At 45.2% G+C, this 27,184-nt stretch overlaps 2 protein-coding genes across 4 annotated transcripts in view; one reads left to right on the plus strand and one right to left on the minus strand.

Annotated features, from left to right (window-relative positions):
* The first annotated feature begins 761 nt into the window (after positions 1 to 761).
* orc4 (origin recognition complex, subunit 4) lies at positions 762 to 4,460 on the plus strand. Of its 2 annotated transcripts, none has more exons than XM_072379518.1 (14): positions 762 to 881; positions 1,594 to 1,667; positions 1,791 to 1,867; positions 2,271 to 2,361; positions 2,465 to 2,540; positions 2,627 to 2,712; positions 2,791 to 2,839; positions 2,930 to 3,081; positions 3,174 to 3,347; positions 3,431 to 3,517; positions 3,602 to 3,710; positions 3,800 to 3,895; positions 3,980 to 4,047; positions 4,126 to 4,460. In XM_072379518.1, the coding sequence occupies exons 2-14, from the start codon at positions 1,611 to 1,613 to the stop codon at positions 4,306 to 4,308; spliced, it is 1,305 nt and encodes a 434-aa protein (XP_072235619.1). In that variant the 5' UTR covers positions 762 to 881; positions 1,594 to 1,610; the 3' UTR covers positions 4,309 to 4,460. The 2 variants fall into 2 exon arrangements, with proteins under 2 accessions (XP_072235619.1, XP_072235618.1); XM_072379517.1 differs by having other exon boundaries at positions 763 to 863.
* Positions 4,461 to 5,224: 764 nt separating this feature from the next.
* The window catches only part of LOC140303830 (activin receptor type-2A), a 43,569-nt gene continuing 21,609 nt past the window's right edge, over positions 5,225 to 27,184 (minus strand). The window contains exons 4-12 of one of the 2 annotated variants that reach the window (XR_011915218.1): positions 24,688 to 24,842; positions 14,126 to 14,269; positions 13,898 to 14,041; positions 11,910 to 12,055; positions 11,677 to 11,791; positions 11,420 to 11,558; positions 11,195 to 11,325; positions 8,733 to 10,501; positions 5,225 to 8,695 (exon numbers count right to left, since the gene is read on the minus strand). Coding sequence is in view for 1 of the 2 variants with exons in the window: in XM_072382799.1 (XP_072238900.1) it covers positions 10,307 to 10,501; positions 11,195 to 11,325; positions 11,420 to 11,558; positions 11,677 to 11,791; positions 11,910 to 12,055; positions 13,898 to 14,041; positions 14,126 to 14,269; positions 24,688 to 24,842 (1,169 nt within the window). In the remaining variant the exon portion in view is untranslated. Of the gene's footprint in view, positions 10,502 to 11,194; positions 11,326 to 11,419; positions 11,559 to 11,676; positions 11,792 to 11,909; positions 12,056 to 13,897; positions 14,042 to 14,125; positions 14,270 to 24,687; positions 24,843 to 27,184 lie in introns of both variants that reach the window. The other variant, XM_072382799.1, reaches the window with a different exon arrangement.

Below are 27,184 nucleotides of genomic sequence, written 5' to 3' on the forward strand. Positions count from 1 at the left end.
AGATATCTGGCAGTTTGTGGTGCTTTTTCCCCTCCATCAGTCAAGTGAAAGCCGCATGAAATGTTCACTGTAAATGAGAAACAGACGTTTTTATGCAGGAAACACAAACCTGTTTCCACGGAACAGTGGTAGCACCACAAACAGAAAGACAAATAACAAGTTTTGTTGTTGTGTAAACTACATTCTGGAACAAGTTCCAGTACAAAATACAACAAAATGACCGACATGATATAATAGTGAAACTGCTATTTTCTACACAAGTGACTCTTCGGCTAGGATTAAGTCGCTGAGTGCGAAATTGATGTGAAAACTACAAAGGAATACTTGTGGATGTAAGCATTCCAAAATTTCAAAGTTTTTTTTTTTTTAATTCTATTTTGAATTTAGTTGTGATTTTTAAATAAACAACAACATATATTCTACTTTGTTGTTAATTTCAGACTTAAAAAACAAAAACAATAACAGGAAACAATTAAAAACATCGACACAAAATCAGAATAGAAAAAAAACAGTCAACTTTTGGAAGTTTTTTCGTTAAAAAAAACCAAACAGTACTTTCCATACTTGTACTGCAATTATTGTTTTTGCCTGTAGGTGGCGACATTTATAGAGACACTTCGTGTATGTCTTTGACTATTACTCTTTCTCCTGTTACTTATGTTCACAGCCATAGTAATTGGTTAATACATATTCTTGGTGAATTTCTATTCAAGTGTTTTTATTTCAATTTATTTTCAACCCTATTCCACGCTATCCCGCGCATCAGCCAATCAGAGTTGAGATACAGTCGAAGCAGGAAGTCGTCATCGCAAGCAGAGCGGCGTTCCCGCGAAGATTGAGAGGCTCGACTGCTGTTTCCTCAGGTGCGTGTTTTTATAAATGTGAGTGCACGGAGCTGTATCCACTATTGTTGCGTTATTTATTCAGTCAAAGTGCAAATACTCTTAAATATACAGCGTGGCCGATTAGCAGCGCGCTTCTCCGTGTATTGAGCCCTGGTGACGAGCCCTGGAGCGTTGAGAAAAAGTGACGCTGCAATCCCTATTCAGATTAAGACGAATTAGAACATTCTTCTGTGTATATGGTCATTAACCATATTTTGAATGCAAGCTTGGACGATTTTGAAAAATCAAAAGTCGATTTAGTTTTCGGCATTCATTTCACCAACGAAGACTTCGGCTTCACCGTTAAGCCGACATTTGCCACTAGAAATTGAATGCAAATAGCTGTTACTTGATACTTGACCTATATCTCAAATTATAAGACTGTCAAAATTGTCCTATTGTGGACCTTTACTTCCTCTACCGCGCGAGTGCATATACGCTTCAAAGGGATTTTATCGTATCGTCACGAAGACTTAATAACTTGTTTTGGGGGCGATCATTGTCTTATTATTCACGTTTAGTGCATTTATTTGGCAGACAACAGCAATTTCTAAAGATTCCAAATTAGACTAGATACGAAATTATACCCTGTGTGAAACTATATATTTGTGATGGTGTTGCTGAATTGAATGAAATCGTTTTCTAAATGGTCTTGTTTTTGTTGTTGAAATCTCATGTCTTGTAATTAACCATTTAACATGTTTTGCAGTTTCGAGTCGCATCAATATGAATAAAAGGAAAGGAAAAGACGCTCATCTGCCTCTAGGAGAATGTATCACTCAGGTCCGTCTTGAAAAACACAATCTTTCACAATCTTACCTCCACTTCATCGATTACAGTCACGAGGAGACGAAGACAATGCAGTCATTTCTAAGTTATTTTTACTTTATCGAACTTTATTTACAGGCGCAGCAGATTTTAAGGGAGCGGTTTTGCCAGCAGAGGCTACCCAACAGGCTCGAGGGAGTGGAAGCTCAACACAAGTGGGTGTACTTCACAAAGCATTGAGCCTATTAACAGGTTCATGCAGAAAATATTTGGGAAAAATATGCAGCACAAAGAGCAACCTTCAAATAGCAGCTTATGGCAAAAGAAAAGCTGCGGTACACGTGTCAGATGGGGTAAAGAGGAGACCTGGAGCTCGGCGTGCGTTTCAGTGCCCCAGTTCAGTCTTACCTGGCGGACAGCGCTGTTCCAGTTTGCAGCTGGAAAAGCTCCCGGCTGACTCAGACACATCCCAGGTGCTGCTCCATAGAGCAAGCAGTGAAATCCACCTGCAACACCGGAGATTTAAGAATGTGCTCGTTATGTTCAGCGTTTCCTTTAAAAGTAGGGAAAGTCTGTCATTTTTCTTTTTCACAGCTGTATTTAAAACTCTATCTCCAGACACCTGGTGGAGCTGCTGAAGCGCACGGCCATCCACGGGGAGAGTAACTCTGTGCTAATCGTTGGCCCCAGAGGAGCGGGGAAAACCGCGGTGAGCCTCGACAAGCTTAAAACAGTCTCATTTGTTTACAGACAAAAGAGAAGAAAAAAAAACCTGTCAAAGATGATAAATGATGTTTTGATGGCGTCTGCAGCTGCTGAGGTGTGTGCTGAGGGAGCTCCTGGAGGAAAAAGACGCTCAGAAAAACCTTTTACAGGTTCATCTCAATGGTAATCTGTTTTTTTTTTTTTTTAAATTTGTTCTGCTTTTACTCAATTTGATTTATTCACGTGGTTATACTGTCTCTTTGCTGTAGGTCTGCTGCAGACCGACGACAGAATAGCGCTAAAAGAAATAACGAGGCAACTCCAGTTGGAAAATGTCGTCGGTGACAAAGTCTTTGTACGTATTCGCTGAGTCAACAGTTTTGAAAAAAAAAAAGAAAAGTGCAGCAAAATCATGTCTTCTGTCTAATTTCAGGGAAGTTTTGCAGAAAATTTGGCTTTCCTGCTGGAGTCGTTAAAAAAAGGTAAGAAAATGATTAATTATAGAAGATTTGACCCAATGCTGAGCAGAAATCGAGGCTGTGGGTTGACGCAGTTCTTTTGGTGGCGTCAAGGTGACCGCAGCAGCAGCCGGCCGGTGTTGTTCGTCCTTGATGAGTTCGACCTGTTCGCCCACCATAAGAACCAGACCCTGCTCTACAACCTCTTAGACGTCTCCCAGTCCGCCCAGGCGCCCATTGCTGTGGTCGGCATCACCTGCAGGCTGGTGAGCCTGAAAGCGAACACATTCCCTTCCAGCTCATCATTCGGAGGCTTTCATATTTTATTCATTTTCCCTTTTTTTTTGCTTCCGTCCAGGATGTTCTGGAGCTGCTGGAAAAGCGGGTGAAGTCGCGGTTTTCCCACCGACAGATCCACCTGCTGAGCAGTCTGACATTCGCCCAGTACCTGGAGCGCGTCCGAGTGCAGCTCAGCCTGCCGGAGGATTTCCCCGACCTAAAGTTTGCTGAGGAGTGGAATGCTGGAATAAAGGTGAAACAAGCAGGTCTTTATGTTCAATTTTCCCTCCCAGTTCTTGCATTTCTAGCTGTCTTTTTTTTTGTTTTTCGCTTCAGACTCTCTGCGAGGACAAATCAGTCGAGGAGGTTCTCCAAAGACACTTTAACTCCAGCAAAGACTTCCGCTCCTTGCACCTGCTATTGGTAAGATTAACAAACAGGTCTCATCACTGTAGCAACTGGCAGCACCTGGATGACTGAAACCCTGTCCGAACTGAACCTCTCTAGACGTTGTGTCTGAGCCGCATCTCCATCGCCAAACCTGCCATCAGACCGGCCGACCTGCTGGATACCAGTCGTCTGTGTTTTGCTGATGCCAAGGCTAACATGCTGCATGGTAAAACTAACAAACAAACAAAAAAAAAAAGAGACAAATGCCACAAATTCCACAAGTCACGTCTTGGTTTTCCCGCTTCACCTCTTTAGGTCTTTCTATCTTGGAGTTGTGCCTCATCATCGCCATGAAACACCTCAACGATGTCTATGAGGGAGAGCCCTTCAACCTCCAGATGGTTCATAATGGTACGCCCACACATTTTAAACAGGCAGCTGAAAGGACAAATAGTCTCGGCTTATGCATTTCTACTGTCCGTGTCCTACGTTTAGAGTTCAAGAAGTTCCTGCAGAGGAAGTCAAACTCCATGTACAACTTTGAACAGCCTGTTGTTATGAAGGTGAGAAAAACAGGAACTAAACACCAGAAAAATAGATCGAATATCAACCCCTCATTGTTGCGTCTTATCGCCACGCAGGCCTTCGAGCACCTCCAGCAGCTGGAGCTGATCCGGCCAGTCGACAGCTCCTCGGCCAAAATTCAGAGGGAGTACCAGCTGATGAGACTCACGCTGGACCACAGTCAGATCATGGAGGCACTGCAGAAGTACCCACAATGCCCCACTGATGTCAAGCAGTGGGCCATGTCGGCATTTGCCTAGTTAGGGACTCAATGTGGAGTTTGTGCTGTGCTCCAGGAGAAGACCGACTCTCAGAGCTGTCAGAATGCAGTTTATTTTGTAAATGTCTGTAAGGTTTGACTGTAAATGATAAGTTATCATGAAATAAAAGGAAATGGGGAGTTTTGTATCAATAAGACCTCATTTTTAATCATAAAATGGGTATCTCACGTGAATGCAAAATGATCTAAGTTAAAATATCTCTCATCTCAACTGAAAGTTTAAAAAAAAACTGATAAAACATTGAAATGGTTTGACTTGTTCCCGTTGCGAGTCAAACAAAACACCTAGCATCTAGTTTAAAGTTTGATTTTGAAGTCATTAGAAAGAGCTTTTTGGGGAGGTTATCCTGGGGTCAGATTGTCCCTTGCTTAGTGCTGCCACCTAGTGGTGAGTTTCTGCCCTCAGCATCGGCCTGCACAGCAGAGCAAGCCATTTATCCTCGTGTCAGAGCACATTTTCCTGCCCTGCACATACAAGCAGTTACTACAAATCTAGATAAATAAAGCTACACAACTGATTGACTTAGATTTTAGTGTGGTGTGTAAAATTCCATGTCAACCAGGTTTCCCCACCTCAAAAGATGCATCTATAGGAGTTAGAAGTCCTTAATAATGGAGGCACACATGGGGTTATTCCTAATGTTGTATTTTTGACTCCTTCGAGAAAATTATAGAATTTTTAAAGCCCTACGTTTGCTTAAAAAAACAACAAATCGGATATAAATTTCATCACAACAAAAAGGAACTGAACTGGCAGAATGGCCCCAGTATACGCAGGGGAGAGGGTTGGTAAAAAGTCTTATTTTTTCCTTTTAATTGGTACCAAATTACCTCTGAAAGTATTCTAACTTCCTGTCAAGACAAGTCAACGTGACACAAAAAGAACAGCATGAACATTCACAATCTAAAAACACATTTATTTACAACACGTGGATCACTTCAGCTGATAAAAACCATGGTTTGGCTACGTTAGCCGAGAGCCGCAGCGCTGATCAGGGATCGCTCGTCTCCTCTGTGATAATGTATCTGGGGGGCGGGGGGTCGTCTATTCTTCAAAGGGATTCCTCTTTAGACTCACTCCTGCTCAGGGAAACCCAGCAGAACACTTGTCGTTCACTTCATGCCAACAACTTTCCAGTTAAAAATATCAGACCTGGGTTTCTTTCCGTTTTCACATTTTTCTCGTCAGTAACATGAAATTTACAGTCACATGTATCAGGAGTAAAGAAAACAAGACATTTTCACCTTTCTAGACTTTTTTTTTTTTCCTTCTTTTTTTATGCGTCCGGTTGAAGTTTAATGAAGAAAAAGAGAATGTCGTCGTCATCACGAGAGACTGCAGATCTCAGGTCAGCGCTGCCACTCTGAAGTCTTGAGAAATGTGGGGTCAAAAACGCTTGTAGTGTTTGTTTTTGTTTGTTTTTTTTTCCCGTAGAAATCACAGGCCTGGCAACCAGACTTTTCAGTCTCAGCGGCGAGGTCACTGCAGTTCAATGTTTCCTCTAAAATTCTTACCAAGAGAGGGAAAAGGAGGACACCGAGATGCTGGAATGAAATACCTGTAGCGGATGATTGTACTATCACACGGGGGGAGTATTGCAACTGCTCTTTGAGAGCAACCATTAGGGGATCCGAACAGGCTCCTTGAGGAACGCCTCAGGCCGAACGCTCAGCATTTTCATGAATTCTAAGTGCTTCTCGGGACGATTTACAAGTGAGCTTCTTGCTTTCAGCTGACGCAAAGCTCAAAATTGATTTATTTGTTGCACCTTGAGAGAGAGAGAGAGGGGGGGGGGGGGGGGGGGGGGGGGGGTTCCGCTGAGCCAAAACACAAAATGGATGTAGAGGAAACACTGAAGTTCAACACGCACTTATAAAGATTCAGCTCAGAGTATATAGTCGATACAGGTATTTATGTCTGTACAGATCCTAGACTGCTTAAAATAGTGGGGGCAACAAGACACAAATGTTTCACTGGTAGTTTATATGCACAGCAATGTGAGATGCTGGGCTGGAGGAAGTCGTGGTAGAAAATTGCAAAAGCCTGCACGCTGAGAAGATCCACTCACGCACCTTTAAGTGACCAGATTCAGCAGGGCCTGATGGGACATTTGTATGGTAAAACGGCAGACAAGATTCCACAATCACTTATAAAGTGTTTGAGGAAGAATTTGATAAATGCGAGCAGAGACGGGAAGTTTTCTCTCGGATGAGGAGATTTTTGGGGTGTAACCTAAATTAGGAGAATTTTTCTTTTTTTTTTTCTTTTGGTTGTTCACCAAGAGCTGCGTGAATGGATGGACAGCTGTGCTGCTTTTACGGTTTTCTACGGGACAGGGCACAATCACACGACACCAGCCGAACGCAAAGCCCTCTAAAGTTACACGGGGCCGGGCTCAATCCATCAAAGTACACACACTATATATGGAATCCAGGAGCCTGTAGAACATTCATTCTCGGTCGTTTGTCCATAGACTGAATAGAAAGAAGCGTGTTACAGTTCATATCTTCTCTTTTTGAATCGATGAAAGTGTTTCCTGAATTATAACCCGCCCACAAACCCCACCCCACCCGCCCCCCACCCCCCCCACCCCGCAACAACAACAACCATTAATCTGTGCCAACTCATACAACTTTATTCTGAGTCGCACCTGAGCTCTGATCCCCGAAAACCTCAGGCCAGTAAATTAAAAAATAAATACAACATATCAATATGCAAGGTCACGGTTAAAAAAAAAAAGAAAAAAAAAAAAAGAATTAAAATGCTACAAGGTATTTGTGTGTGTGTGTGTGTGTGTGTGCGTGTGTGTTGAAAGTCACTCCTGCAGCTGATCCTACAGAGGAGTAGGGTAGTTTGCGGCACTGGTTGCATATAACTCGCTAGAACTTAGAAAAGCATAGTACTGAATCCCTGAATGGTGTTTTGTCGGCTGGGGTCGGTTTCCTGAACGCAGTTTAAACTCAAACCGAATCTCTCACACTCCGGCACGTTTAGACTTTTTAAAAAAAAAAAAAAATTGTTTTTTAAGAAAAACAAAGAAGTTTGCAGCGGCTGACGTGACTTTGGCAATTCGCTGACCAACGATCCACTCAGCTGTTGAAATACTAGTCAGGTTTTGCATTTTGAGGGCGCAAACCTTGCGATTTAAAAAAAAGAAAAAAGAAAAAGGATAATACTGGCGTTTCTCCTTTGCGCTGCGAAAAACTTTCTGCTGTTCTCATCGCGGTGAAAACGAGGAAACTTCCTTTGGAACCTCATTACGGCTCCAGCCAGGAAAAACTTCCTGAAAAGTCGAAGCCTTTCCGTCGACATTTTGAGGAAGTTTTTCCCCACTGCAGGAAAAATGGCTCCGATTTTGGTTTATTTGCCACACTTTTCTACCCCAAAAAGAAATCCCTGCGAGTGAGGTAGTGCTTATTGAAGGGCTGCTGGGGTCTGCAGTACTGATCGTCCCTGACTGGTCAAGCCTCACGAGGACCTTGGAGGATGGCTGCGGGTGAAGAGCCCAAGGGCGTAGGAATGAGTTTAACATCGGAGGGGGACACGCCCCACCTGCCCCCACCGGTTCCTACACCTTTGGAAGAGCCGTCGGTTCGAAGAAAAAAGCGGCAGCAGCAAAAGGAAGCAACAAATGCAATTATTGTTCTCGTGCTACAGTATGTAAATAAGATGATGGCTTCAACTTCCTTCAGGTTTGCTGTGTTGTTGCAAAAGCATGTGCAGAAATAATATCTCAAACTCTGGAGGATACCTGAGGATCCCCCCTTGTCTGATGGGAAATTGTCCTTCCGTTCATTCTGATTATTCGATACAAAGCCGGCTGAATTTTCCTTTTAACTTGGCTCTTTTTCTCCACCGTCACTACAATACGGCGTCTTCTCAAAATTCCCAGCACTCTTATACGAAAGCACGTGAGATGGGTTGGGTATCGGGAGAAGTTTCGTCATGTTTCACCTTTGACTTTAAACTGCGACCACGGAAACCGCCCCAAGGCTTGAGGAGAGACTGCAGGTCTTGCCGGCACCAGTGTTCAACGTCACTCAGAGGAAATAAAGAGTCAAAAAACGCCACAGCTGTGACAGATACATCCGTTTTGCCTGACATCTACGAGAGGAACTAGTATGGATAAGTAGAAATGGCACCAGGATGAAAGAGATTCCTCGTCTCAGCTGATCTAAACTGCCGTGTTTGGTTAGTGTCATTGTGAGGGACATTTAACTGCACCCAACTGGTTGGTTTCTGGGGTTTGAGAGAAGCGAGAGATATCATTCTTCCCAATTGACCCAAAAAAAAGAAGAAAAAAGCAGTCTAAAAACGGCTGCCTTTAGATTTGAAGCAGCAGAGACACATGATCAAAGCTGACCAGCTTAACTGTAGTTTTCAGACATGGGGGCAGTATAAACAGCCACAGTTTGACCAGCTGCTGTTAGATTCATGAGCACGGCGGCACGGCTACGAGACGAGGCAAGCGAGGAGGTACTCCAGTTCGAGACAGGGGAGGATGAAGAGGAGGCGAGGGGTGTGGTGAGTAGCAAAGATTCCTGAGGTGTATCAAAAACAGAGCAGAAACTCTTGATAGTACGAGAAAAAAAAGAAAGAAGATGTGTGCAATCAATTAAAAGCAAGCTGGCTCAGCTAAATACAGAGAGGGCTGGGAAGTGAACTTCAAATCTGACACCGCCGATAAGATCATGAAACGCACGGCGACATGTTTAGGCAATCTGCTTCTTCCAATTAGAGTCGGACGACACGCGACTTGATTTCACAAAAAGGAAAAGGTTGACATCTCGGCTCTGATAATTCCAGTTCTCGTGACCAAAGTGAAGCTCGGCGGCGGCTGACACGGCAAACCCAAAAAAAAAATAAGATCAAATGAAGTTATCCCACTGTCAAACAAAACCAGCAATATATCAAATCAATAAGGGGGCAAAACTACATGATAGAGGGGTGGTGGTGGGGGGGGGGGGGTGAAACCTTGAGAGGGTGTGGCCACGTGTGTCGATGAGCGGCTGACTCCGTTACCCATGAGCGTCGTGACTGACAGCGGGTCGCCTGATGAAGAGTCGAGGTTTGTGAGCTGTGAGCAGGGAGAGGGACTGATTTAAACTGTGTCCATCTGAACTGAGGTATACCTGGTTGAAGGAGGTTTATGGTTTTTTATCGTCGTAATGCTTGAAAATGGACCCCCCCCTCCCTCCCCACCCCGCCCCCCCTTTAAAATAAGCTTGATTACCAAGTTGTCTGGGTCCATGATACACTATGTACAGCAGCATTACACTATAAACATTCAGAAGCCGTTGCTTATTGGCAGAACGATAGTCGTTTCTTCAAAAGAACGCACACAAGAAAACAGCAAAATGTATCAAGAGCCAGGTGCTCGTCTCTTTTTTTTTTTTTTCTCTCTTCGTTTTGTTGGGGGGGTTTTTTTTCCTTTTCTTTTTTGAACACTAAAATGCGCCGAGAGTCTCTCTGCAGGGGATCTTCTCTCCGCGTAGAAATCCGAGCAGAGCGGGGCGCCCTCCTGTGTGTGTGTGTGTGTGTGTGTAGAAAAACAATACATGATAAAAGTGTTTGTTGAGTGTCGTCATCGTCCCTGCGTGTCAGTATTGTCACTCAGCGACGTCGTATCCTGAATCGTCCGCTCGGGATGAGAGAGTCTCGACTTAGGGAGGGGGGGGGGGGGACGTTCAGATTCCTCAGGCACACGTATCAAAATGAGGTGGATGTCGACTGATGTGGTGAGGAGGGCGCAGGGTGTTTCCTGAACGCGAGTAGCGGCCCGCACTTAAAGGAACCAAGAAAAGACGAGAAAGAAAGAAAAAAAAAAAAAAAAAAAAGGAAGAGAAAAGAAGACAAAACTTGAAAAGAAAAGAGGAAAAAAAAAAAAAAAACACACCGAGCCAACCGACCAGGGTTGGCTGTTTATCTCCTCGCGTTGATTTCCGTTAGCTCATCCGGGTGTCGGTTGATTGGCTGATCATAAGCTGGACTCCTTGGGGGGGAGGTCCACGTTTGTCACCATGGTGACCACGGTGACGATCTCCTCGGGGCCGATGATGGGGGCTTGGCGTTGCATCTGGCCGATGCGTTCCTCGACGCAGCCAGCGGACAGGCGGGCCTCGGCCTCGTGGTCCCAGCAGTCCTCGATGGTCTCGCAGAGCATGGCCAGACCCTGAGGGACACAGGCACACCGGTCACAGATCCAATCGCTCTGTTATGTCTTTTCAATTCATTTCAACTTAACAGACATTTTAAATCCAAAGAAACAATTTCGACTGTCTTCTCTGACCGACGTCATTGCATCTTGAAAATGTGAACAAACCTGGAAGATTCCATCATCAGCAGATTAATCGGCGAGGGTGCCAAAACTGGATATAAAAGGAGCACCCACCAAAGGCTCGGCCTTTCCAAACAGCAGGGGTCACCAATAACATTTTTTAATGTAAAATTGTAAAGCATTTTGTTCTTTCAACATCTACAGAGTACAATTCCATGAAATGGTTTGCATAAATGATAGAAAGTGTCATTTCAAAGGAGAGCTGGTGAAACACAATGGTATTCATTCCCCCCAGCCCGGCTTTTATTGAGTGTGTTGGCATCAAACCTTAAATAAAACAATAAAGGCCATCTGTAAAGATGGATAAAAGCATTTCCTTTGTACTTGCATCTTTTAATTAAAGGTTCAAACTAATTCATTTAATCGAAAACGCATGAAAACCTTTCTTCACATTCTGGGATTGTTTGGGATGTTTTCATGTTTGGCTGAGTCCGTTTCAGGCTTGGTTTGTCACCGATTGCGGGGCAAATACTGAACAACAAGCAGAGTGAATCGGCGTTGTTTCGAGAGAATCTTTTCAGAGCTCACCGTGTGTTTCTGCCAGCAGTCTCGAAGGCAGGGCCGCAGCTTCTTATGCACTACCACCTCCTGCATGTCCTCCAGAGACGGGTGCTGACCTATCTCCTCCTCAAAGGGGAGCATGTATTCGTCCACAGGGCCTGTTAACGTGCACACACGCCCACCATTAATCAACATGTTTCCAGAGAGACAATAAACCAGGTGAAGGTTTTCCTTTGGAAGCGTTGCTCTCACCATCGGCTGCAGTGCACCGTGACGCGAGCTCCCAGAGGACGAGGCCGAAGGCGTACATGTCGATACGCAGGAAGGAGTCGCGCTGGAAGTTGATGGCACCCTCCAGGACTTCCGGAGCCATGTAGCGCCGTGTTCCAACCTGCAGGATCAAAGCAAACGGGTCAGCGTCAGGAGAGGAACGCCAGCGTCAAGAAAAAGAGAAAAATAACTGAGGAATAAGCTGTAATGGGGGCAAAAAGAGGAAGGGGAAAGCATACCTGTCCGTGTGTGTCCCCTGCTGATTTCCCAGCTTCAAACCTCAGAGCGAGGCCAAAGTCAGCTATGCAGGCTGTAAGGTTACTCTTAAGAAGCACATTCTTACTCTTAATGTCCCTGAGATTGAAAAAGAAAAACACATCCTGAGTGGAAGAGAAGCGGAGGACACGAAGGCACCAAAACGAATCAAAGACGACGCCACCATTTTGAATGGTCAGACTCGTCCGCAGCGTACCTGTGAGCGATGGAGGGCTTGTGACCGTCCTTGTGTCCCGGGATGTCCTCGTGCAGGTAGGCCAGGCCGCGGGCCGTCGTCTGAGTGATGTGACACAGCTCGTTCCAGGACACCACGTTGGCCTTCAGGTAGTCTGTCAGAGAGCCCTGATGAAGAAGAAGAGAGGAAAGAGTGTCCTGATTCTGGTAAAACACGTGACCGAAGAAGTGGAGCAGCCCATAAAGGGCCATAAATAACAATATTATCTACAAATATTAAACATAACGAACTGTAAGAATACTGATGGGTGCTTTGTAATGACTCCCACATCTCTTCAAAATGCAATGTTTCCATGGCAACGGCAATATTACCAACAAATGTAAATGTGCTCAGGCCAGGCTCATTAATCAAATAATAATAACTAATATCCAAGATGTGCTTGAAGAGAAGAGAAAGAACTTGAAATTGACTTCTGGGGTGGAACATTTCATCTCAGGGTGTTCAGAAGCTTTTTTATACCAAGTAAAGTAACCAACAACTTCCAGCACGTTTCTGTGAAGAACAGGGCTCCGATCGGCTCGATTCATTAATCTGCTCGAGCAGCTGTTTGATCACTGATCTTTTATCTCGGTTTTTAAATCAGTGTTTACTGATCTTGGTGCAGTTTACCAGCAAAGTAGCATTTTGTAGCAGTTTAATTCGCTGCGATTCATCTTCAACCAGATCTCGGTATCCAAGGCTACTGAGTCCATTTCCTTTTTCATTTATCTTCTTATGCAGTCAAAGACGAGTATCTTTATTAAATCTTACATCTTACATATATAATTTATGTGAGTATCACACAAGGTCATTTCTGCCGGAGCCAAAGACAGAAGCAGTTACAGGAAGTGGCCACTAGAGGTCAGGCAGCTCCAACAGATGGAGATGAGTCTTATTGTTCTGCTTCAGGATAAATACCTTCCAGTGTGTGTTTATGAAGCCGCATGAATTCTGCGCTCTTTCTTCTTTCTCAAGTTACCAATCAGTCAATATCCCTTTGAAAGGCAGCCTTTAATATTCACACAGATATGAGAAGATTAAAACACAGGGAGTTTTTGCAGAGCCTTTAAAGCAAGTCTCTGCACGCGGCTGCTTCGAGTCTTAATGCAGAAAGCTGCTCAGAGGCATCAAAGGTGGAGGCATAAATCAGCACAGGAGGAGACGCTGAACTCTGCAATCAGAGCAACAGAAAGCTGAGCTATAGGAGTCAAAACTGTCAACGTTTTTCCTCTGCAAAGGAGGAGAAGTTGAAGCTTCATTCACGATGTATTATTGGTTGCATGTCCGTTCCAAAAAACCGACTTCTCCAATGTTATTTCCTCTCGAGAGCCTCTTCAAATCAGAGATGCACTTGCAGCTCCCTCCAGGGTTAAGTGGCTTTCCAAGAGCTGGATTGCTGCCTCGACGCCACACCCCACAACCTTCAATTTTTCAACCTTTCTTTACACAAGACAGGCTTCTTAAGCACCTAGATTCACAACTTGGGCCTGGCGGGGGGGGGGGGGAATGCAGGCAAGCGAGGCGTACGAGAATCGCTCTCCACTTGGTCGGTAATGACCCTCAAAACACAGAGGCACTTAAAGCCCCAAATGCCACAGCGGGGACAGACAAGAGCTCGAGCTCAGTTTCTCTGCATAAGAAAGACTCGAGAAAAGAAAAACAGCTAAATAAAAAGGAGGCATAATGTGCGGCGTGTTGCCAGTATGGATAAACTCCTCAGGCATCGAGCAGAAAGGTCCCCCCCCCCCCCACTTTTTTTTTTATTTGTGCAGAAAAAGCACACAATGCAAGACACTGATACTGATATAGACACAAACAAGCTGGTCAGCGTGAGATATCAGGCGGGTTTGTCAGGCATTTTCTTTACTACTGTAGGAAAACACGCTTGAGGCTGATCAGATTTTGCTTCAGTCTGAACCTTGCACACAACCCCCCCAAAAGAACCTGAAGGATGCATTTGGATGACGCACCTTGTCGTGGTAGGTGGTGATGAGCCACAGCTCCAGGTCGAGGTTGTTGTTCCTCTTCTCCACGCCGATAAAGTGGAGGATGTTTTCGTGCTTCATGCCGCTCACGCTGTAGATCTCGTACTCGTTCTGCCAAGACAGCTTGTCCTACACGGGAGACGGAGACGTTAGTTCACCTCGTCCGCAACCCTCCCGCTTACAGAACTGATTAAAAACTGTCCGCCGTGAAACCTGAATCGGGAAGATCTTGACGGCCACGTAATCGTTCAGCAGCTGGGCCTTCCACACGCAGCCGAAGCGCCCCCTGGCTTTCACCTCGATCAGCTGCAGCGGCTTGTGGCCCAACACGGGGGACGGGGGCGAAGGTCCCGGATCCTGCAGAAAGAGGGACAACAGAAACCAAGGAAGGTGTTCATTTCTTTCCCTTTCAAAGAGCGTCAAAACGGCGCAGGTTCCCACCGCATGTGACCGGGCTTTTGGCTCAGCGGCAACATGCCTGAGAAGCTTAGGCCAGCAGAATCCCTCTCATCTTAAGACTCGCATTTCTACACCCGCTTTTATAGGATGATGCCCTCCTGTCATTATTTTGCCAACGCTCCGTCTTTAGCCCCTTTGTCTTTTAAGCCGCGGCGCCTCGCCGCTTCATTTCACATCTCTGCCGTTTGCACTTGTGAGAGTTCAGTTTAGGAGGTGCAGCGCGTTTCCATCACTGTGAAGTTTTGTTGGCTGCGAGGACGCAACAGACTCCCGTAGGCTTTGGACCCATTCGTTTTAAATTAAATTAAAGCCTTCGGGACTGCATTTGCTTGAGTTTGGAGGAGCGGGGTTGTAACAGGACGGTTGCCAGTTGGACTCCAACGAGAAGCCGAGGGATAGCTTCGAGATCGTCAATCTGGATTTCCAGCGAGCTACAGAATACCTATGGAATGCCTTTCTGACTTAAGGCTTGATTAGCACGCTAATCTCACTGCTGAGAATACAAATGCATTTTGTATTTTAACCAAGACGACCTCTTTTCTCTCTTTAATCCCCTTTTACAGTTTCAACCAACAAAAAAAGGAAAAAGGAAAAAGCGACAACCTGCAGCTTAAGTCTTTCAGCTCTTGTTTGAGGGATTTTTTTGTTCATTCCCCCCCCCGAAAATAAGCTTCTTCTTTTGTGACACCGTCTTGGAAGTATTGCTCCTCTGAGCTTTGCCCACTGCCTTTCAGTGATGAAAAGGTCACAGCTCTGCGAGGAGCAGAGCAACATCTGCAGGTAGAGACTCTCGGAAAAGGGAAATAAAAAGCTCCGTGGCAGGTACAAGACGGGGGTGAAACATCTTGTAGTGTGTAAGCCCCCCCCACCACCACCCACCCAGGATCACTTGAGTAGCGTGAATCAGACCTCAGCTCGACCACCACTGCTCCTGCTAACGAGCGTTTCTTGGTTACATTAGAAAGTGTTTTACTGTCCTCTTACAGCCTTACTTAATAGGCATCAGATGTTCTAATATTCAGAGTGTTTGGCAGCTGCGTGTAAGAGCTCATCGCTGCTGAATGCTGGGTTCAGGCTTTGCGGAGCCTCTGTGAAGCTCTCACATTTGCATCACCTGGCCTTTCCCCAACAATGACCGTGAACGAGCCGGAACCTTAACAAGCCGATTACAATCTGAGCTCTTGGTAAAAAGTTATGACTCAACGGAACACGTAACAGACGGTTTGGGTTTTTTTTACATGTCAATTTAAACCAAAAACACCAGGGAGCCCTGGTGCGTGACCCCCCGGCAGGTCAAACGCCCCCCCCCAGGTGTCCCGTGGCCATGCTAATGCCATGTAAACAAAAGCCAAAGCAAGGAATCCGAGCGTTCCAAATCTAAAGTAGGTTAAACACAGCTGGTGATCGGGATTAAGCTGATCACTTTCACATGTGACTTCGGAGAAGGACGAAGGGCAAGCAGGGATACAGAGATGAGACACGGAGACAGGAGAGGAGGGGGGGGGTTTAAAAAGAAGCATGCAGCGAGGGAGTCACATTTCCAAAGAATAAAAGGTAGAGGAGAAAGAGGAGCACATGACGGACGGCCTTTGATGAAACCAGATACCCTGCTGTAAAATCTCGACATCGCCTCCATGCCTCCGTGTGGCGGCTGTCAGCGAAAAGAAAAAAGAACTCTCTCTCTGTGTCAAGATGTTCAGGTTTACACTTGAACTCAAGGCGCTTGATAAGCTGGAGCAGACTTCGAGACCTCGGGGGCCTTCGGGCTCCTCTCAGACACAGCGATAATATATCAAAAAGTGCTCGCTTGTCAATCCGAGTCTGTTTTTCTAACCTCCCATAAAAAAATTTTTTAAAAAAAAGAGCCCCCGGTTTCAGTTACAAGGTTTGCTGCAGACACAAGCCAGAGAGGACTCAATGGATGACAACACCTCGCACCTATGAGCTTTCTTCGGCTGCCGGGGGAATAAAAGGAAGGTTTCAGGGCACGCATATTACCTCGGGCTTAATTTACTGGGGAGGTTTCTGCACCCGACCTTCTCTTAAAAGGCAAATACCGGAGGTGTCCAAGAGCTCCTGAAACGAGGAATCAACTGAATCGCTGCTAAGCAGCCGATGCCAAAAAGCATTTAAGCAGTAAAAGTGGGAGAAGCGGCTTCGGGGCTTTTACCACCTGTCCTGACAGGATTACTGTGGCTACAGAAAGCAAACCGTATATCATTTAGGGAGCATTTGTGATTTTTATCAAGCGGAAGCATCGCGGCCGATCATGAACTTTGGCCTTTAAATAAAGTAGCACAAAGTTCACCTCTCACTCCGATTTACACACTCTTTGAAGGCAGAAATGACACTTTCATGTGGTTTTATGCGTCGGCCTACTTAACTGAAAGCCCTGAAAGAATAAAACACGGCGTGGAGGTGGAGGTATCCGGAGCAGGGCGTCCGATGTGCTGCCAGGGTGAGCGCAGGGGAGGGAAGGGAGGATTTGAGAGGGACCTCATGTGTTTACTTAGACTAGCAGCGAGCTGTGAGGCAGACCTGCTGTCTGCGCGGCGCTTTCACACCAAACGCCGGCCAAATGACGGGGGAAAATGACCCACCGTGGTGCTGAGGCTGGATTTCAGAGAGGGGGAAAAAAAAAGAAAAGAAAAAAAAGGGCTCAGTGTGGCAACTTTGAAAACATCCTCACCGACAACATCGCGCTCACCAAAATAAAGACTCTACAGTTTCACAGAAACATCTGTTTCCAGTGCTGTTTTTGTAAACAGGGCCGCGTTTGGAATGTTCTCGCGCTCACTTTTCTGATATCAGGTTTCACCTACTATTTTTTTTCTTCTTTTTCTCGCGCACTACGGTGATAATTTGTGACCCGAAGTCGACCGGCGCGTGATCGGAAAGCGCCGCTTTGCGGTTCGGTGAATGACCCGCGTCGATTTTTTTGAGTTTAGGCTGGAAAAGTTCAAAGAAAGTTCAAAGAAACAAACAAGTAATCCAGTAAATGGGCCGAAGCCTGTGTTTCCAGTCCAATAAAAGAGATGGTGAAATCCATTTGGACTTTAAAATGAGCTGTAAACGCTTGATTAGAGACTCAATTAGCAACAAAAGCAAAGAAAACTATGCAGCAGCTGTGAAAATGTGTTGGAAATGTCTCAAGAGCAATTAAATATGGACAGGAAAAGCAAATGGGGGAGCGTTATAAGGATAATATACCTGGGATCTGTGAATGTCGACACCTGTCAATGGAAATGGTTGTTCTCGAAGGACTACCTTGGAGCCAATCTATTAAGAGATGCTGTCTGATGCGATCTGGGCACACATTCCTGTCTGTTGTTGTTGCGCGAGCCCAAACTTTTCAACTCTGATAACGATCGGAAAGAATCTCAAGAGTCACCGAAGGACCTGTTGTGTCAGTCCAGAATGAGAGATCAAAGTCTCCAAAAGGGCATCCAAAGAGATGGGGGGGGGGGCGATCGCGATAGTCAGCACAAACATCACCAGGAGGAAGGGCCGCTCATCAAGTGTGCTTCAGGAAATGGGAGACATAAAACTGATCCCCGAAGGGGCTCAAAATAGCAGCATTTGTCAGAGCTACAATACAAGCCATCATTAGGGCTAAAAAGGTGAATTCCTGGGTGGTGACAGAGATGCCCGACAGCAACCGAGGTGAAGGATGTGAAGGATAACAGCTGAATTTGAGTCCTGCCTGTTCCTCATGACTAATGCTGATGATCTGATCAAGAAACATGTTTCAGCAGGACTTCTTTTTTTACTGGAAACTCTTTGTCTTCCTTTTAGGCTTTGGCCCGCCCCCGGCCAGGCCAGGCCAGGCCAGGCGCTCCCGGGGGAGCCACCGGATCCGTTGTCCGATCGCAGGGCGCCATGGCCTTCAATGGGGGGCGCATTACACTTAGTCAGCAGACCACAGGAAACAGGAAAACCGAATCTGCTGCTTCACGCCGTTCTTCTCGACTCTCGACCATCTCCTGTGACCTAATCGGGTTACGCCTTCGTCCATCACATCCAAACACGTCCTTCGGGCCAGGTTTAGCTCGTTTCGAGTCGGGGTTTGAACGCAAATGAAGTATGCGTTGAGAAATCAAAATGTCAGCTTTGATTTTGAGGCACAAGAACACAAAGAGCAGACATTCTGACATCTTAAGGTCACATCCTGTCGCTGGTGTGGCTGCAAAATCTCGAGGCCATACCTAAAAATCAACATTCGTTGACGTGACCTTCAAAAGAGCAAACCTGAAGTGACAATAAGCCACAGTTTTAACTTTCAGAAAGTTTTGATTTCAGCAAGCTGTTCCCTTACTTTCTTCATACAGATGTGAATCTTTGACGTCTGCAGCCGTGCTTCCACTCCACTTTGATACATTTTGAGTCAAAGCACATTTCCGAGGGGTTTTGTTCCTCTTGTACTTCAGTTATTAGTACTCTCCGACTTGAAAAAACACTCCAGATAAGCGGTAATGCTCCCACTTATGCAAAATGTATCTGTACTCCCTCTCAGTCTGCGTATGAGATGGAAAAGCAAGCTGCGGTTTCAGTTTCAGACACCTCGGCTGTCTCTCCACATAGGAAACCGTCGGCCGTGCAGACGCCGCTCGCAAAACTGGGTCACATCACAAACAGTATGTTACATAAACATCACAGGTGGACATTCATACCGAAAAAAGGGGGCTGCATTCAAAGCCGTGGAGGCTATTTTCCGCCATGCACAATACATATCAGAGGGGGGGGAGGGGGTGGGGACTAAAGCAGATATCCATCCATGCAATGAACCCAGGCAGAATAAAAGAAAAAGGAGAAATAAATGTATTAGGACCCGAGTAAACAAGACACTGTTTAAAAGGCAAACAAAACGGTGGTCTGGGGTTGAGATGGAGTCAAGCTCTGAACCCAAAAAGGAGGGAGGGGATGGGGGGGTGGGGGGGACTGGTCATTTCAACTTCAGTTAAACTGCTCTTACCTCCACCATAATGTGAAAGGCGTGCTTGTTGAAAAAGGAACATAAGAAGCAAACAGAGAAATTATTGCTACTTTCTGTCCGTTAGCAGATGAAGCAGAGGCAGGTTGGAGGCGGGCGATGATGGGTGGCTTCTGAATAACCCCCCCCACCCCCCTCAGACTCCGCAACAGGGCTCCCAGAGAGTCGGTCGGGGACACGTGAAGGGTCAAGGCTGTTTGTTATCCCACATGGATCAGATAAGGGGGGTTTAACGAAGGCAAGATGAGACATTTTTAGGAACTCAAACGATGACGTTTAGACTGAAGAACGTGTGAGAGAGACAAAGGATGGCAGAAGCCCAACCAACACCAGTGCCTAGTTTACAACAAATTATTAAAGTTGTTCCAATAGTTGTTTGACATACGGAACGCCATCTTACACAATACCGACGACGTAAACTGCCTTAATCGATACATATGACGTTAAAATGAATAAAACCGGAAACAAATGGATTGTTTTTGCTCACGTGAAGAAAAGACGTGCTGAGTTTCAATGATCAAACGACTACTTAAATGTCGGGATGGAGACATAACGAAAGCTCCGGCAGGTTAGAAAAAGCTTAAAAGTATTAAATTAAAAGGTCCGTAAACTGAGTTAATTACATACATAAGGTGACTATGTTTCTATTTGATGAGTAATGACCAAAATGGTGTTCGATTGGTGGTCCTTTCCCTGGTGAGGCGCTCATACAGGAGACAAGTTTTGGTACCAGAAGCCCAACTGTACCACACCTGATGAGGTTTAAAGCTTCAGATGAGAAGGAGAAGAAGAAGAACACATGCATTTAAGATCTGCTGTTGCTCGAGTCAGGGAAAGCAACTATCTCGTCAATTCTCATTTAATTACTGGAACAAAACATGCTGAAGGAGAAGGATGCCGAGGGACTCGGACAAACAAGAGTTAGGAATGTCCGTAATAAAGCGGTTTGTGAGATTTCGGTCAGAATCAAAACGGAAATGCAGATAAAGGTGTGAAAATGGGGTTCGAGGAAAAAACAAAAAACAAATGCAAGACTCATTCTTGTTCTTGGACTGATCTGTGTGAAAGCTGTGGGTCTGTGTGCTCGGACACAATCGGTTCCAGTTTGCCTCCACTCGTCGCTGGGGTGCGAATAATGGTGGCCTGGTGGCAAATATGCAGACTGCGGTACTATCCCAAAGACACAATGACCGTGTGCCTCTGCCGCCCGTCACTCTCTGCATTTCACGCTAGATCAGAAGCCAACAAATTCAATGTTTGCAGCAGAAAAGCAAACATGTCTTTTCTGATGTGATAAATAAGCCTTATTCTTTATCAAGTCCACCTCCAACGGGGTCTTATCTTAATTTGACAACGTCTGCATGCAGGAAAGTGTGGCAGGAGCTCTTTTCACTCAGTGGGATTTCTTAATATCTTTCTATCTTCACAGCCCGGCATTGTAAAATTAGACGGCAGAGCTGCGATAATGGATCCAATTACGATCATTAAGTTGGAACAATTACTTTGGCAACGCGAAGGCTGCAAGTTTTATTACCTTGCAAAGAATGGCAGTGGCTTGGTGTAGCATAGAAAGAGAGAGAGAGAGATAAACAAGGTTGAGAAATGTGCAAAATAAATAATAATGGATAGATACCATTCCTTCAGCGTGTGATTTACTGCAATTGGAAGATCGGGCCAAGGGGCACCAAGAATGAGTGGGTTCCTTGGTATTATCCCAGGCACAAAAGAGATGAATATAAAGACACTCAAAGTTGCTCCAAAGAGATGGAAAGTGACCATGAAGAAATGAAATGTGAGATAAAATGACAAGAATCAACCACCAACTACCACAAAGTCAAGCAAAGATTACCAAAATGATGAGAAAGACACTTATCAGACCTTAAAGTGAAGTAAAATATAAAAATACAACCGAGATGGGACATAAAAGAAGCCCAGAAGAGAGATAAACTGAACAAAATGACATAACTTAACCTCAAGAGACGTAGAGTAGCCACAAGTGTCAGAAATATGAACAAAAGGAGCGCAAAGAAATGCCGACATAGCCCTCAGATCTAAAATAACAACAAAGAGAAACGCAGAAAGGCCACAAAAGAGAAGGAAACCGACCACAATGCTGCGATGCAGCAATCCGGTGAGCGCAAAGTGACACAAAAATGTAAGAATGTGGATCAAAACAACCTCATAGAGATGCAAAATGGTCCCAGAGACATAAGTATGGACACCGAACATGAAAGGAGACACAGTTGGACCTCAAATTCATGTAAACCCAACGAAAAATGACCAAATGGGACGGAAAGCAATGAGAAATTACCACAAAAAGTTGAAAAAAAAGGACACAAAATTTGCACAAAGGAGACATATAATAACCTAACATGACACGACCGTGGAGAGGTGCCACACAAAAACATCCAAAGTGAGATAAAAAATAAAAGAGAGAGACAACACCAAAACTGGATCCGAAGCAACCGGATAGAGACAGTTTTGGGTTATAAACTGAGGTAAAAATGTACCGCCCGAAGGGTGAAAAGGACTAAAAGTGACTAAAACTGAGCAGAAAGGGAAAAAAAATGATAAAAAATGATAACTAAAAATCAAGTCTGTAAAGACGCTAAACATTTGCAAATCTACAAAAATGGCTTCTGTGGCATTTCTGTGCGCCTTTGATCAATCTGTGCCCAGCAGTCTGTTGGAGCATTTAAACCCACACAAACTGCACCAATAAAACTGGCCCGGAGGGTTTCTTATTTGACCCTCGTCTACGTCTAGGTTCGGGTTGAACGTGTGCGGCGTGACGCAGCCTCAGACTCGGGCAAAGCGTCTGCATCCGAGAGGCGTGGCCGATTTGCTGCTGGCACATTAAAAATACATGACGGAGCACGGTGCAGGAAGAGGCTCCAATAAACAGGTCTTATTTTTGACATTTCGCCGTGGCAGAAGCTCAGAGCGCGACGGCAGATTTCTAAACAACCCTTTGCAAAAATAAACGATTCAGATATCATCTGGTGACGCATCTGACTGCGTAGGCGGAACTGTTTGCTTTCCTGCAGAAAGTTTGATAAAAGGATCAAGACTCGTGTGCGTGTGTGACTTTCGAAGCTTCTGATTCTTTGGTGTTGAGAGGAGGATTTAGGCACCTTCTTCTTCTTTGTGTGTGTGTGTAGCCATCAGACAGGTGCCGAGTTGTGCGATTCTGTGACCCGCGTTGGAGCAGAGGATGTTTGTCATGTGTTTTTACTCTCAACAGCGTAACAAGTGCTGAAAGCTGTCCTCGATGACTTTACACCAGCGAGCCGTGGAGAAAAAAAACAAAAAAAAAAAACAACGTTCAGCAACAACCCTAAAATAAAAAAGGAGATGGAAATAAATCGCTTTTCCCGCTGCATCTGTCTCTGTCCGCGAAATGGTTTTCTCCAACTTATACTCAGGAAAAGGCAGGGTGAGAAAAAACCCCCCCAAAAAACTGATGTAATCAATTGCAAATCAAGACCAATAGGTCTGTTTGTTTTAATGACTGTGAAGCGGCTGGCGGGAGGAGTTTACCACATCACTTCCTCCCAGAAATGCATATGAGCTGACTTTTAAATACATTCCAGTGCGAGTGACCTCCTTTTTCCTCTCCTGCTCATCCACACCTCTTCATCCCCGCAATAACGCAGTTGTGCACGCACACACCCAGCGTGAAAGCATTTGCTCCACGCCGGCCACTCCATTTCATTTCATTCCCCTCCGACTTTGCGAATCTTTAAGTGCTCGTTTCATTTCATCATTCGATACCCGACCCCCCCCCGCTCCCTTTTTAGGCCGTGATCTTGTTTTCTGTTGTTTATTTCTTCACTCATTTATCCGTTTCCAGGTAAGATGCTCCATAAGCCTCTTAGCGGTGTTGTTTTTCCAACGCACATCAGCTCCGCTTCCAGATTGCATTGTGTAACTGTCTTTTTATCTCCCTCCTGCTAAGCCTCGGCACTGTGCAAATACAATAAGTAAGTTGAGAGAACTGCATGGCTCTCTTCACTCCCTCCCCCACACTCCCGACTCTCCAACCCACCACCGCCATCCCTCGGAGGTAGAGCTGCGAGCTTCTCTGCGTTTAGTTTTGTTTGCCTATATAAAGCCTCATCAATAATGCAGAGGCCCCTGACTCCTCTTCCATACGGTGGAGAGCTTTGCATGGCTTTTTCTTTTTCCCCTGCTGCCGAGCAGACGAGAATATAGCTGTGCTGCAGTCGAGCAACAACAAAAAAAAAAAAAAAAACAGTCTCTAAATCACAGAAACTAAACGAAGGAGGAATTTGGAGAAACAGCTTTATTTTCAGTCCTGGAAGAGAGGGCATTTGAGTAATGTCTGGAAGGTTTAAAGAGGTGGGGGGGGAAGCAAAGACATGAATATGATCAAACGTGTAGATATCAGGTTTTTACATGAAAGCAGCTCTGGAAAAAAACATGCTGGCGAGCATAACAGGAAAGGAAAAGGCGGCTTTGTGAATATGTGATGAGGGACTGAAGGCGATTGAGTCCACTATCAGATGGCAACGTCTTTATTTTAACTCTTAACAGCACAATGAGTGCTGAAGAATGTCTGAGTGTGTCACACTTCAGCGTGATGAAAAGACTAACCAACACAATACGAACAACTTATTAAACCTCCAGACGCCTCAGCTGCTGCATTTAAAGCAAGTCTGAGACATGTCTGTTCTGAAAGAGTCTGCGGGAGAAAAAGAAGGCGACACAGCCTCTGCTTCGAAAGAGAGAACTGACAAAAAAGCACAGCCATCCCCGCGCAAGACTCTCCGCTCAACGTGTCCCTCTCGGCTGGCCGTAGCTCCGCCCAAGAGCAGGTGAGGCCGAGGCTGTTTGAGCCCACCGACAGAATGAGATCAGGGGCCAAGTTGAAGGCTGGTGACATGGAAGAGGCAACAATGTTACAGTCCTTTAAGGGAGCAGCTAATAAGCTCAAGTAGAAGATAAATGTCAACAAAATCCACCAGACTGAGGCAGATTTTAATGGAAGTTAGACTTCCAAGCTCTTGCGTTTGTGCTTACAGCGTACGATTTCCGAAAAAGAAATCACATGGCAAGCGGGAACCGAGACGTTTTACATTTCCCTTTTGTTTGCAATTAACAGATAAAGCGGGAGCCGGTGATCGCCGCGGCTGAACAGACAGAAAGAGAAACTCGAACTGCGACCACAGCAGCTTTGGAGAAAGGGGACACCGCTGTCCCGCCGCGCTGTGTGACTGACAGGCGACCTCTGAAAACAGACTACAGGAACAAAGATGAACAAGAGGGGAAAAAAAAAAAAAACGTCACTCTGGTTAAGACTTACATGTGTGGGGACGAGCGCGGCTGGGTACGCCAGTTTGTGATGCCTCCACATCCAGAACGAGAAGAGGACGACGGCGGCCAGGCCCACGATGGGAACCAGGGAGTAGAGCAGGGTGCTGAAGAGCTGGGGCTTCTGGGAATATGGGTTGGAGGTGGCTGAAGGGTGAAGAAAATTAGAAAAAAAAAAGAAATATTAGGCAGGAATTTGTTTTATCTGCATTGAAACAAAGCGACAGCAACAAAATACCGGACTATGTCAAAACAACAAAGGGATGATGGGAAATAGACGGGGACAGGAAGAGTAAAGCACGCCTGATTGGCTTGACATTGAGCTACCATCGTCTCTAAGTGCAGCCCTCACCCAAGCTTACTCCCACTGTGCTTAGAGATCATATCAATGCACGCACACACACACACACACACACACACACACACACACAGCAGGATTAGCAAATCCATCTCGTGACATAACGTAATCCGCCTGCCAAAAATAACAGAGCTCTGAACTGTGTAAGACCCTGCAGGAGTCGCTGGGTGACGCCTGCTGGCTCAGCCCGTCCTCCCATCACAAGGTGCGACGGTCTGATTCGGCAGTGCTGTCACCGCTGCCATCGTCGGGGGGGGGGGGGGGGATCAGGGAGCGCAGAGAAGACAGGGAGGGAAAGGGATTGCACCAGCTGCACCGTGGGACTCTCGGAGGGGTTTGCGAGGAGTTGTCTTTATTATCTCTGCAGGTTTCTTCGAGTCAAATTCAAAAGGAATACAAAGAGACAGACGGGCCTGTTAGCTGTTAAGTGATAAGTCCAAGGACATCGGAGGTGCCACTGTTGGAAAACACACGCTATCCTGCGCTGGTCATAGTTTTGCTTTAATCTGACCTCCATCTGATGGAAATTGACATTTTAAAATCAAACTGCAATCATTTACCTCTCGACTAATCCTAAAGTAGCCTTTTCTCAATATTGGTATATTTCTCTTACCAAATGTTTGGAACACATTAAATCAAGCACCGAGCTGTTTTTCAGCTTCACTCATAAACACTCTCTCGACAGTAGGCCTTTTGATGTTTTCAGTTGGTTGTAATTTGCAGTTTGTGCCACTAGATGTCACTGGATCCTCCACACTGGACCTCAGGCACAGATGTTTTGAAGATATTTAAGATGTATCGAAAAAATACAACAAATACTGAAGTTAAAAAAATGTTATTTATGTGTTCGAAAGGCTTTTCTCTCTTTGAGAACCGTTTGCATTACTGGCACAGAAGAGGTGGGAGGGTTTTACCGTGGGATTCGTTTGCCATTGGCTCCTGAGATGTTGAGTGACAGCTCATTACTGCACTGCGCAGCATGGCTGGGGTACCAGCGAAATCCTTTTTGGTGGACACATTACTCTGAAATCTCATCACCATTGACCCAGCTAGTTGTTTTGAATCAAACTTGTAAGTGAAGCTTTAGAATGAAAGTTCGCTTTTGCCTGATGACATGTCGCTAACTTGTGGTGTATATCAGCTGATCGGTATCCTTTGGATGGCGTTATGGTGTTTTTCCCCCCTCTTTTCCCTCTTTTCTGCCTTCTCAAACCCCAGCTGGTCGAGGCGGATGGCCACCCTTCCTGAGTCTGGTTCTGCCAGAGGTTTCTTCCTGTTAAAAGGGAGTCGTTCCTTTCCACAGTCGCCACAGGCTCAGGACGGGAGATTGGACTGAAGACAAGTTTCGGTGCAATCTGTTGGTTTCCTTAGTTGGATTTTTTTTTTTTTTTTTTTTTTTTTTTTTTTTTTTTTTTTAAAATTGGCTCTATATGAATTAATTGGATTATGATTACAATGAATTGAATTCCAATTGACTTGAATTGGACTATATTACTTAAGTGCCTTGAGATGACAACTGTTGTAATCTGGTGCTATATAAATAAAATTTAATTGAATTGAATTGAATCGCAAAGTGACCATCCTGCTCGTGTGGAGGGAGAGTTTTTGGGTTTAGGAGTAAACATGAGTGGCAACGGGTGCTCCGTTCATTCCTGGTTCGATACACAAGTGCATATTCTAAGAGCTTATATTACATGCTAATCAGCCGGGGACCCAGACAAACCTAAGATGCAGTCCCAGGAGAAAGTAATATAGAGTTGTCTTACATTGTAAAGCTTGGCTTTACCTAAAAGTTGAAACAACAAAGCGCCAAAGTACAGACAAAATATGTGACAAAATCTCACAGTTTAATCCTGAAGGAACGCAGCGTAGCTGCTCAAAGTCCACCACATTAAACCTGGAAAATCTGCCGGCTAAACTGAACAATGCAGGGGCCAAAGAGCTGTCACTCAAAACCTCCCTGGCCAATGGGAACGAAGCCCTGAAATAAGCCCTCTTACCTGAGACGAAGTGTGTGTGTGTGAGACAAAAGATCGTGTAATCAAATACAAAACGTCAATGAACCACAACTGCATTTCAGAGGTTGAATCAATGCGCGGGAAAAGATTTAAGAAAGCATTTGTCATTTCAA

The sequence above is a fragment of the Leuresthes tenuis genome, unplaced genomic scaffold, assembly GCF_036924035.1.
Source record: "Leuresthes tenuis unplaced genomic scaffold, fLeuTen1.0.hap1 SCAF_1, whole genome shotgun sequence".
In the NCBI taxonomy this organism is placed as follows: domain Eukaryota; kingdom Metazoa; phylum Chordata; class Actinopteri; order Atheriniformes; family Atherinopsidae; genus Leuresthes; species Leuresthes tenuis.

Coding starts and splice junctions, on each gene's coding strand:
- orc4 (XM_072379518.1), top strand. CDS start 1,611: ATGAATAAAAGGAAAGGAAAAGACGCTCATCTGCCTCTAGGAGAATGT. Junction 2,541..2,626: donor TTTACAGGTTCATCTCAATG/GTAATCTGTTTT, acceptor TCTTTGCTGTAG/GTCTGCTGCAGACCGACGAC. Junction 2,840..2,929: donor GCTGGAGTCGTTAAAAAAAG/GTAAGAAAATGA, acceptor GGTGGCGTCAAG/GTGACCGCAGCAGCAGCCGG.